The sequence below is a fragment of the Hyposmocoma kahamanoa genome, unplaced genomic scaffold (genome assembly GCF_003589595.1).
Source record: "Hyposmocoma kahamanoa isolate Upper Pololo Valley unplaced genomic scaffold, ASM358959v1 202, whole genome shotgun sequence".
Classification (NCBI taxonomy): Eukaryota; Metazoa; Arthropoda; class Insecta; order Lepidoptera; family Cosmopterigidae; genus Hyposmocoma; species Hyposmocoma kahamanoa.
The window spans coordinates 6,077,115-6,090,367 of record NW_020653726.1 but is presented as its reverse complement, the minus strand read 5'-3'; the positions used below and the strand labels follow the sequence as shown (position 1 = coordinate 6,090,367).

At 35.9% G+C, this 13,253-nt stretch overlaps 1 protein-coding gene across 1 annotated transcript in view; it reads left to right on the top strand.

Annotated features, from left to right (window-relative positions):
- The first annotated feature begins 269 nt into the window (after window positions 1-269).
- The window catches only part of LOC113227091 (pancreatic triacylglycerol lipase-like), a 13,389-nt gene continuing 405 nt past the window's right edge, over window positions 270-13,253 (top strand). The window contains exons 1-5 of the mRNA XM_026459965.1: window positions 270-403; window positions 782-930; window positions 8,702-8,953; window positions 9,790-9,992; window positions 13,056-13,207. Of these exons, the coding sequence (XP_026315750.1) occupies window positions 270-403; window positions 782-930; window positions 8,702-8,953; window positions 9,790-9,992; window positions 13,056-13,207 (890 nt within the window). The remainder of the gene's footprint in view (window positions 404-781; window positions 931-8,701; window positions 8,954-9,789; window positions 9,993-13,055; window positions 13,208-13,253) is intronic.

The following is a 13,253-nucleotide window of genomic DNA, read 5'->3' as shown; positions in this document are numbered from 1 at the left end:
TACCTAGTAACTATATTGTTGTCTGCTGTCTGCGTATTGTTATTGTTTAGCTGCTTGTTTTTTCATTAATAATATATATATCTAAATAAATTTATTGTATAAAATGTTAATATATTTCGAAACAATGCAGACAATATAATAATAATCCACCAAAACCGCTGACAAAAATCGACTAGTACTCGTATTATTTAATCTTCAGCCAGTATATAAGCACCTACTAAAACTTTTCTTTACTTGAGAAGTATACTTGGGAAGATTAAGATCGCAAAATGTGGTACCAAACATTTTTTCGTAAAATCGTTTTTCTTTTAATAATAGGCACCAGTAGTGCCTTATTGAACCAATGTATATTACCACCGCCCGTATGTCCCAACGCAAATGTAACATTCTTCCTGTACACACGGTATGTAGTTTCTTATATTTTTTTTACTTTGAAGGAAAATGCATGTGTTGAATTAAGTTTTTTTTTTCATTATGTTCCAGTAATTACAAACATTCCCATAAAGATACTAATTATTTCTTACATCAATAGATACAAACTTGTAGATATATTGTACTTCGTAACATTTTAGCGGAGCATTGGTATAAATTATTGTCATTTCACATTGTTATTTAACTACTTAATTTATTTTACAAAGTTTTAAGTAAATGATACTGTTTTTTTAAAATTCATCTGAAGTTTCGTATATTTTCCTGTATTCAAATCATTATCTTTCCTAATCATCCCCGTCGCATTTATTTGAAAGTTACTTTTGTATACATTAACATTTTGTATATGCAGAGCTAATAAAGACAATCCGCACCAACTGTTCGCACTCGACCCCCAGTCCATCACGTCGGCTCCGTTTGTGAAGGATGCCCCTATCAAGATTATCATTCATGGCTATACCAAGGACAAGGACTCCATACCTAATACTCTATTACGACCAGGTAATGATTTTGACATTATATTTTTTCTAAAAGACCATTTTGTTTTCTAGAAAACCAACCTACACTTACAAAAGGAAATTCACCGAAAAAAACCTCTCTTCTTTTAAACAAGAGCTAAGGCTTACAAACTGGTACGATATAATATCACTTGAAAATGATATTAACAAGAATTATAACCTTTTTGAGAACAAACTGATTGAAATTTTAAATGCTTATATTCCACAAAAACGCACGATGCTTTCTACGAAGAATAAAAAGACTTGGTTAACAAATGGACTTAAAATATCACGCAAACACAAAAGACTTTTAAAAATAATAATTAATCAAACTAACAACAAAATTATAAAAGAACACTTTAAGAAATTCTCCAAAATCCTTAAAAAAAGTGTAAAATTATCAAAAAACATCACATACTCCAAAGCAATGAAACAATCTAAAAATAAAACTAAAACCATGTGGATGATAACAAATAGAATAATATCAAAACGCCAAAGCAAAAATCCCTGTAATATAAAATTAAAATACAATAACTATAATGTTCATTGTCCTGTAACTGTGGCTAACACATTTAACACGTACTTTGCATCAGTGGGTACTATGCCCCTACAGTCGGGTGGAGTTGGAACAGTATCGTCCCAGGGCAGTCCCGCACTAACACCTACTGTAAACTCCATGTATTTGCAACCTGTGACGGAGAGAGATATATATAACCTAATCCAAAACTTGCCCAATGTGCTCAGTTGTGGTACTGATGACATTCCACCAGTACTAATAAAGGCTTGCATAAATGAATTGACTCCGCCTTTAACATTTCTGATAAATCAATCTTTTATTGAAGGCACTTTTCCCGACAAATTCAAAATAGCTAAACTTAAACCGATTCTTAAAAAAGGCTCCAAAACTGATGATAGCGCTTCTTCCTTTTTTATCTAAACTATTTGAAAAAACCATGACTATCCGAGTGTACAACTTCTTAGAAAAATATAATATTTTCAGTGACAATCAATACGGGTTTAGGAAAAAGCGATCTACGTCTGAGGCAGTATTCAAATATGTGCAAGAGATTCTGACCTACATCAATGACAAGCACTATGCAATCGGAATTCTTCTCGACATGTCTAAAGCATATGACCGAGTTTCACATTCTATTCTACTCAACAAGCTGCACGGAGTAGGCATAAGGGGCGACGCTGTGAAATGGATCAAATCTTACCTATCAAACCGCAAACAATGCGTCCAAGTATACCACCTCGATGAAAACACAGGCGAGCTGAGAAATATACTGTCAGAAGTAGTCACTACTACCTGCTCTATCCCACAAGGTAGCGTTATAGGATGTGTCTTGTTTTTAGTCTATATCAATGATCTACCTAAAGTTTCAAACACATTATGTGTAATGTTTGCCGATGATGTATCATTATTATTTGAATGTAAAAACATAGACAACAATACTATTACCATAATTAACAATTCTTTTAATATTATGAAACACCGGCTTCTGAAACAAAACCTAGAAATAAATTTCAAAAAAACCAAATTAATTCAATTTCGACCACATCAAAAACACTCATTAGATTTAAATAAAATTGCAAATAGCCTCAATATAGAAGAGACAACACATTTTACACTATTAGGAATGACATTAGATTCACATTTAAATTGGAAAAGCCATATTGAAACGATCAAGTCTAAATTGTCCAAGTTTATTTACGCACTAACCGTACTAAAAGCCAACACCAAACGCGAATTTGCACTCTCTGCATACTATGCATATGCCTATGCGTGGCTACGCTACGGCGTTATTATGTGGGGCCATAGTACCGACGCAAATGATATTTTTATCATCCAAAAGAAATACCTACGCATCATAACCCGAGAGATACATGCAGGCCACATTTTATAAAAGAAAAAATTTTAACTCTTCCGTCTATATACATTTTGGAAACTGCCATGTTTGTAAGACAACATTTGGATCTTTTTGAATTCGTAGAAAGCACACGTCGAAACGCAAAGCTCGTATTACCAACTACAAGATTGGAAATGTTTAGAGATAGCCCGCTATATAGATGCATACTAATTTATAACAAAATACCAGACATCCTCAAGAAAGTAGATAGTGACAACTTGTTTAAAACCAAGTTGAGGTCTCTCTTGTTAAGTAAATGTTATTACAATGTGGGAGACTTCATGAACTCTCCTATAAGTTAAAAGAGTCTAGTTTCAGATAAGTCATTTTAAGTCTATGTAATACTATGATCTAAAGTTTATTAATGATAATTTTCAGATCCTATATATATTAGTTCCTAAATGTTATTATTATTATTTTTTGCTATTATTTTTATTTTTACAATTTTAATATTACGTTTAATAATAATTAATTGCTGCACCCCAAAGGGGTATGTATGTACTTATTACCTATGTAATTTTTGTACCTACATTGTTTGCAAATAAATAAATACTATTTGTAATTATATTTATATAAGATGTTAAAAAAGTACGTCTGCAATTCTATGGTGTGACTGTAGTGTGTGTAGACTACACTCATCAATAGCACTCAACTACCCATAGGAAACTCGTATGCATTTTGGGATTTTTTTAAATTTTTACTATACTTACAAATAGGTTGAGGCCTTATTAATTTTCTCCGCTGATACCCTCAGATTTCTCTATTTTTTCTACTGCGTATCAATGATATGTTAATTTCAGGTACCTTTGCATATGCTGATGACAGCACAGTTGTAAATAGGTAGTTGACCAATGCGAGGGTCATGGAGAGGAAATCCAGTCTTGTCGAGAGACCATGGTTAGCAGTTTGGATTTGACACTCAAGGTAGTCTCCGATTGGGGTGATGCCTGTCATGTGATCTTGTCAAATTTAACGCTACCAAAATCCAATCATCCAATTTGAACTTCGAGATTTACTGAACCCATGGCCAAAAATGCAGCAAGGAAACTTGGCATCTTTTCCAGGGTGAGGCGTTACTTTACACCGGGACAGCGCCGTATCTTTCTATATTAGTTTTGATTATAGTAACCCTCTTATCGCTGAGGATATACGAGAAGGACACTATAACCTGTGCGCGCACAGGAACCTTATAAGTTCAGGTTCTGACCCCAGATCAGCCAGTGTACAGGGTTATAACATACCTCTGTCACTTGACTTCATCCGGTTCTTCCAGAGGCTAGTGCCTCGGGTGAGCCGCCCCGGGTGCTAGTACAGTACCCTCCCTATTTTCCAGGTAGGTACTGGAGCTGTAGGCACGCTCACTTCTCGTTGCGCATTACATAACTAGCGGTTGCCACCGCTAAACCGTCGACTTTGAGTCCACTACCAAATCTCCTCATTGGTTTACACCGGGACTGTTACTTTAGCTGTACCAAACACAAGTCCGGTCATGCATGGAGTACTGCTGCCACCTGTGGGATGGCTCTGTTACATACCAGCTGGCCACCTTGGATTTAATGGACAACCGTGCCAAGAGGCTTATAGGTGACTCGGAATTAGTGGAGGCGAAGCTGTAGAGCCTTCACCATCGTCGTAAAGTTGCTAGCTTATTGGTATTTTACAGGATATATCACTCAATCAGGGGTGATGGAATTACACGATTTAATTCCGCCGTCCCCTTCCCGTCACCGTAGGACTAGGCGTAGGCTTGGGTTCCACACATATATTGTGGATATTCCAAAGATGCGCACGAATTATTACGCTTCCACATTTATATGGCGAACGGCTATGGAGTGGAATTCCCTGCCTGCAGACTTGTTCCCTCAACGTTATAACTTGGGCTTTTTCAATGCGAGAGTGAATAGGCATTATTTAGGTGTGTATGCTCCATCACCGACCTTATCGACACTTTCCATCAGGTGAGATGAGGGTCAAATGCGCACTTACATTGTATAAAAAAAAATTCTGTTTACATACCGAAATCCTATTTACGTGTAACGTTTGTAAAGTCTCGCAACTTTATAATTGTTGCGTAAAAAAGCCAAGGCGCATTACTACGCGTGGACTGCATTATGGCGCTTGTGGTTATTCTTTGCCTGTGCTAATCTCCCCATAATGATACACTGATACACGTGATACTCACGCGTTCTTTCCTTCACGGCAGCCGGCGTAAGCCTTCGGGTAACCCTAGTACGAATAGACACCTCCCGATGGTACAAAGTTTTGGTCGTTATTATTATTATTATTATTATATATATATATATAAAGCTACAAGTTCTTACTCACTGATAGAAATAGAATGCATACTTCCCGATATGGTGGAAAAGAATATTTATACCGTTGTACGCGGATAGGCTCCAAAGCAAAGAATCAAATATGAGAGGACATGAATATGGATAATATGAAAGAGTGATCCACGGCCTGCAAAAACTATAATACACTTCTTATCAGAAAAATCGAAACACCTTGAAAGTCTATGTTTTGTAAGGATTATCAGAAAAATGTGTATATTTAGGAATATAATGTCAAATGTCGTTTAATAGTGAATAATATGAGGTTTTGAAATCGTATTGTTAATGTTCTAAATACAAATAAAATTTTCATAGGTTTCGTATTTTGTGTAACGAGTCGTTTTTACCCAGTATGGAGTATGAAGGAAATTGATAAAACAGCACACGTAAATGAAAAAGCTAAGAAACGTTTATTTAATAACTTATATTCCCTCCCCGAGCTCTGATTACTGCTTCCATACGGTTCTTCATCGATCGGATAAGAGTCACGATCAAATGTTGTGGCATTTCATCCCATTCCTCTTGGATTGCATTTTGCAGCTGACTAAGTGTTTCTGCGGCAGGATCTCTTGCACGAATTCGTCTCTTTAATTCATCCCATAGATGTTCAATCGGATTCATGTCCAGGCTTCTTGCTGGCCATTCCATAATGGAGATTCCGACTTCGGTAACATAATCTCGTACGACCCTCGCGGTGTGAGCCCTAGCATTGTCGTGCATGAATATGAAACCGTTGCCAGTAAAATGTGCATAGGGCATCACGTGAGGTTCAAGACACTGTTCGATGTACCGATGACTGTTTAGTGCAGGCAGACGTGGCCCAGATACGAAGACAAGCTCTGTCTTACCGTCGACGTTGATTTCTCCCCAAACCGTCCACGAACCTCCACCATAGCTGACCTTTTCTTCAATGCAGCATTATGCAAAGCATTCTCCATCTCTTCTGTAGACCTTGTTCCTTCCGTCGTTACCATACAGCATAATTTTACACTCATCAGAAAAGAGGACTTTGCTCCAATGAAGATATGACCAATTTAGGTGCTCACGTGCAAAGTTAAGGCGAGCTCTTCGATGGTCTGCAGTTAATTTCGGCCCATTTGCTGGCTTGTGCGGTACCAGTCCACGTTCCTTTAACATTCTTTTAATTGTAGAGTTACTTACAGCCACCCTACGTACAACATGAAGCTGCTGCTGCAGTTGAGAAGCGTTAAGGCGTCGATTTCGTAAAGAAGTTGTTACAATAAATCGATCATCTCGCTCAGAAGTGACCCGATACCTACCAGATCCTGAACGGCGCGTGAACAATCCGGTCTCCCGATAGCATTTGTAGACTCTATGCACAGACGACAGGCTTAGATGCAATCTTTCAGCCATAACACGCTGACTAAGTCCAGAATCCAGCAATGCCCACTTAGGCGGCTTCTGCGGGCGAAGTATCCATGTTTTAGAAAAAAAAACTTTTTCAGACGTCCCAAAGTCACAGTAAACAAATAAATAACAAAAAGTTTCAAGATAAGCGCTAATTTTTAGTTTTCAAAGGTGAAATGTACTCCAACTCTAAACACATATTTGTATCAAAACAGTGAATCATTTCATTTATAGGATAAACAAATGAAATTCTAATTTTGAATTTTTAATTTTCGCTTACCATTGTAATGGCCAAACTGCCATGATTGTATAATCATGTGCTTTTTTTCATAGAATGAAAACTCTTTTGTGTTAAATTAGGACAGAAATCATAAAAACGGAAGTGTTCCGATTTTTCTGATGAGAAGTGTATATGGAGTGAATATTTGTGCATTTTTATGAAGTACACCCTGGTAAATTTCCGCGGGAAGTAAAAAATGTTCGAAATTCAAATAAACAAGATGGCCGCCATACAAATTTCAAAGCCTCCTATCACGGAAAGTATTAGAGATAGGTAGGAGGTGCTCGAAGGAATGTCATAGAGGGTAACACTGGTCAACTGCCTGGGTTAAAAAAAATCAAGCTGGCGATTTCAAAATGGCGGCCGAAGATAAACCTGCTTCGATCCGGCTGAAAATTGGCATGCGAGGGTCTTTCTCCTTAATCATAATTTGGGGTCAAAAATTTGTTTTCGCCATTTTTTAATATGGCTGCCATATAAATGTTTTTTTCGTTTAAAATAGCTGCCGAAAGATATTTGCTCCGATTCGACCAAAAATTGGCATGTGAAGGCCACTAGAAATGCCGGATAATAATTTGTGCTCAAAATTTGTTTTTCGCTATTTTCAAATATGGTCGCCATAGAAGCGTTCGTTGGCGGCAGAAAAAAACATTGCTCAGATCCCTTTGAAAATTGGCATATGGGGGTCTCTAGGAGTGCTTGATAATAATTTGTGATCAAAATTGGTTTTTCGCCGTTTTTAAATATGGCCGCCATACAAACGCTTTTAGCGGCAGATAAAAATTTGCACTAATTCGATTGAAAATGGATATGTCGGGGTCTTTATGAGTATTTAGTAATAATTAGCGGTTAAAATTTATTTTTCGCCATTTTTCAATATGGCTACCATACAAACTTTTTTGGCGATAGATACAAATTTCTTCTAATTCGACTGAAAATGATATGGCATCATAATTTGGGGTAAAAATTTTGTTTCCGCTGTTTTTCGATATAGCCGTAATTTATTTATGTAACTTGCTTTGCTCGGACTGAAAATTAGCACGAAAAGATTTCTAAGACTGTTTGATAATAATTAGTGGTCATAATATATTTTTGTAATTTTTAAATATGGCCGCCATTAAAGAGCTATTTTAATTTTTTTAAAACCAATTCCTAAGTGTCGAGGCCGTAGGTCGAGGTCCGCGGAGGGCGAAGCCCGGAGCGTCCGCACGCCTTGGTATGGAGGTATACGGAGGCGTAATAGATTACGAGTACAAGATCACACAATTGTAAAAATGTAAGGCATACTTCCCGATGTAGTGGAAATGGGATACTTATTATAGCGTTGTTGTATCTCAACCATATCTGTTAGATTCCATTTTCTGAAAGCTATGCCAAAGAGAAGTATTTAGAGGGAAAAAATGCCAAACTACTGCCGAATTTTCTGTACTATGAATACCAAAACAACGATAATCCAGAATACTCAGACCAAAACTAACTTAGAAATGTTCGTTTCTTAAATTGGACCAAATCGGGAATCGACCTCCTCATCAAGCGCCCATAGTACTAACTGTTGTGCCACCAAAGAGCATGAGCACAACCCGTAAACTGAACCCAACCACGCGCCGCAGGCCGAGCCCGACCCCACCGTCGGTGGGATACAGGGCTCGAACACTTATACAATTGTACGAAATAAACACAACAAAAGTCGTCTTAATTTATTTCATATGGTTTTTCTCAAGCTTATACAACACTAGCTGCCAATGTCAACAAAGAAAACACGAAACAGCCAGTATCGTTGCAGTCAGTACGCGAAGCATTTTATATCATTGTAGTAGTTTGTACTTCGAATAATATAGACAAAATACCAAATAATAATACTGTCTGCATTTTTTCTTTTTTTTTCAGCGTATATGGAGTGCTGCGACTATAATTTGATATCGGTAGACTATGGCCCCCTGGCCCGTTCGCCGTGTTACATTCAAGCGGTTGATAACACGCAACTCGTGGCTAATTGCACAGCCCAGTTGGTGAATGTCCTGGTACAAGACTATGGCTTCGATCTGTCAAAATTCCATGTTATTGGATTCAGTCTTGGTGGTCAAATTGCAGGTATCATGGCAAATTTCATGACATCAGGACGCCTAGAACGGGTCACAGGTAAATATGTTTACTATACTTGTTTATTATGTATGTACGAACGAGAATGTAAGTATATATAAGAATGTAGGTAAGCTCCGAAAACTAAATTAAAAATGAGCTTTTTCAAAATAATGAATATTACTGCGTTGTTTACAAAAAAAGTTTTGTGCAAATAAAAATACTGAAACAACCGAATGATTTACTGAAAGTTCCGAAATTTCTTGCTGAGATAATACTATACTTAATATAACTTAACTTATATTGTACCGATAATTATTATTAGTCCTATTTCTCGTAAATTTTTTTTTGTTTTATAATATCAAGTGACGGCACGAACAAGTCGTGCGTCCGATAGTAAGCTACACGCCACAGCATTTCCACAACATTTGCAGTGCCACTCAGAGCTTTAAATCGCAAAGACCTGAGGGGCACTGCCCCATATTAGAGAATTAACTAAAACGTGCATCGCATTTACATCGCGTTTGTATCGCGTTTGCATCGCGTTTACATCGCTGCTAAAACACTATGTAACCACTTTTATTCGTACCTACCTGCATGTGTATGTAATACATAATGTATGGTAGAGATTTCTAATTAAGTACACTCATTATACCGTCATTCAAGCTAAGCTTGGGAATTTCGTTACTGTAGATTTTTTACGGCCTTTTAAACCTTGTGAGTGTTAGTAAATCACATATCGTACTTTATTTCCACAAATGTTTTAGACCTTTTTTGCGTTACGTGTAGCTTTTCTTAATTATTATTTAAAGAAATATGAAGGTGTTCAAGCATTTACTTGATTAATGGTTAACGAGCGAATGACATTCGTTTGTTTCCTACTCTGGCATTTACAGGTCTCGACCCTGCGTTCCCCCTTTTCACAACACTTGACAACAGTAAGAAGTTGGACAGTGGTGATGCCAAATTCGTGGACGTACTACATACGAACGCATTACAAGCTGGCAAACTAGAACCGTCCGGTACAGTGGACTTCTACGCCAATGATGGCTCAGTACAACCTGGTTGTACTAACATTTCTCTGGATAATAGTAAGTGTGTCTTTAAGTAAATTGATAGTAAAGTTGCACTGTCCGTAACAAAGGTCACTATTTTAAATCCATGGGAAAAATATTCAATTGTAAAATTTTGCGCACCCAAATGTCTAGAACAGTGACAAACAAAAAACTAGAATAACGCTGCGCTCCGGTAGGGTATTTACATTCCACCTAGTTCTATCTTAGGCTTATTTTCAAATAAATTACTATTTATTTGCAAAAGCCATTTAGGTGGGTACAGGACACATTTCAGTTCTTTTGACATGAAAAGAACGACCCCTAAACTGAACTTCGACACACGCGACTCCGACAACATGTTACATCGACATGATTTTACTCAGACATTACGTTACTCCAACAATATGTTACTTCGACATTATTTTACACACACACTACGCTACTCAGACATGTTACATCGGCATGATTTTACTCAGACACTACGCTACATCGACAACACAGACGAGGTGTTTATTAAAAAAAATCTTTGTATTCTGATAAGAAAAATCATCATTACAAACCCACGTAGGAAATAATTTTCTATATCGGTCACTATGGCAAAAAAGGACAACATTATGTAATCGGACATTTATTTTATTAAAATACAGAGTTTTTTTAAAACGGGCAGATGAGGAAGTCCGAAAACATAGAAGATACAAGGAAACTATCTTAGGAACCACAAAGTCGTCTTTTTTTTTGGGACAACAATTTTGGCATAGTTAATTTTTTGGTCAAGCGTAAATTGTCCAAAAAAGCAAATGCAAATTGATCAAAACCTTTTTTAGTGCTGATCGACTCAGAGTTATGAACGGATCATTTCATTGTATGGACGAAGAAAATCGGAACAGTAGAAGTTCGTCAAATTTAATAAAATGTTATTCATTCGGAATGAAATTTTTTTTATTAAATTTGGCCAACTTCGCTGTCCCGATATTTTTCTTCGGGTACAATGAAGTCATCCTTTTAAGAAACTGAGTCTATTAGCATTAAAAAAAAACTTTGTAACCACAACTGAAATTGTCAATTTTATTTATTTTTCATGAAAAATATTTCATGGAATTTGATCAACTTCTGCTGCCCCGATTTTTACAAATACGTACAATGAAATGATCCCTTCATAACTCTGAGTCGATCAACACTAAACAAAATTTTGATCAATTTTATTAATTATTATGTGCAACACACGCTTGACTAAAAACAAAATGCCGAAATTGATTTCATAAAAAAAACTTTATGGTTCCGAAGACAGTTTTTTTCTATGGTTTCGGATTTCCCCAATTGTCCTACTAAAAAAAACACTCTGTATAAAGTAAAACAAAAAAAAAAAATTAAAGTAAAATAAAATATACAATTTCAAAAGTCCAATCCATTATCCAAAATTGTGCTTCGAAAAGCAGTTTCAAATTTTCTTCCGTCCCGAAAAGAATAATTTATGTTTTTTCTGTTTACTGTAATAAGGTTTTTGTACATAAATGAAATAGTGTAGTAAAAGTTTATATTGTAATTTTGTTACACTTTATATAACTAATAAAAGAATTTTTTGATTATATGATTCTGTTTTTTTTTGTTATACTGATCGATATATAATAAGAAACCATTTCCTAGATGGGTTTGTAATGATGATTTTTCTTTTCAGAGTACAAAGATTTTTTTTAATAAACACCTCGTTTGTGTTGTCGATGTAGCGTAGTGTCTGAGTAAAACCATGCCGATGTAACATGTTGTCGGAGTAGCGTAGTGTCTGAGTAAAATAATGTCGAAGTAACATATTGTCGGAGTAACGTAATGTCTGAGTAAAATAGTGTCAACGTAACATGTTGTCGGAGCCGCGTGTGCCGAAGTTCAGTTTTAGAGTCGAAAAGAACTTAAGAGTGCCTTTTATTGTTATTAACCGCAAAACTACGAAAAAACGAAACGGGAAAATATTCTGTTTATTTTCGGAATGGTTTTATGTACGACAATGTATTGGTTATATATATTATATATAATCATGTGCCTACAGATACGTAAAGAGCAAACGTTTTAAAGTATAGTATTATAAACATTTCATAGTTCGAAATCTACAAGACTACAACGTTAGGCTATATCTGGACATTCACAAATCTTTACAATTATTTGTTTAAATTTGCCACAAATTTGAAGTTTGAATAAAGACCACAAGCACAGTTTGACCTGTTTCTTTGAGTACCAATTAATTACTTTCAACGGACAATTCTAGGAAAGTCCTAGAATGTTTTTTTTTTAAAATAAACATGCAAAATAATGAATGGTAATAATCGCGGTGAAAGGATTTGCCAATCGGTGTTAGGTACTCGTCGGTTGTTCCCCAGGGTGCGCCAGACGTGCAGGAAAGGAGTGGTACGTCGTGCGGGGAAGTTTAGAATCGCCGACCACGTCCACGTACTAGCACTATTAGCGCAAGATTAAGACGTCCCTGTCTCGATTTTTGTTAGGAAACGAAGTTTTCTTATTGGTTTGCACAAGTGAGAGAACCGTTAATTTGTTTAATTATCTGGCACATAAAAGATCAATACTTTCTACTAATAAACTTTGTGTCCCCTCACAAAAATGTAAATTATAATCATCGTAGTATTTTTTTTGCCGCGTTTGAAGTGATAATTTATCATAGATAATTACCGTGATAATTATCAGGATAATTATCTTTATAAATATACCTTATCTTGATATTTATAATATTAATTGGAACAACAAAATGCGACTGCTATCTATATCACGCCATGTGTTTATGTCATATAAGTGAATATATTCAATTTTAACAAAATGTCACTATCAAAAACCAAACCAAATCTTTTTCCCAAAGATTTCTTCGTTTTTATTTCCTTAAGTTTCACATTTTTAGTAAAAAATTAAAGAGACAAAACCAAGAATTTGAGTGGATAATTATCAGATATAGTATATCGGATAATTGTTATGATACATATAATAGATAGATAAAGAACACAAATATTTTGATGATTTAAATCCCTGGTTTTTCGTATTATGTATATGGATTATTTCATTAATAACGTTTAGTAAAATGCTTTTAATATATCTTCCCAGATGTACAGTCGCGTAGTCACGATCGAGCACCAATGTATTACGCAGAGTCAATAAATACACAAACTGGGTTTTACGCGAAGAAGTGCTCCAGCTTGCTCGCCTACACGACGGGTCTTTGTGGCTCTGAGGAAATACTCTTTGGCGAATATGTGCCTCTTAAGTAAGACTTTCAAACTATTATTCCTACCCTGTACAAACAGGGTAGT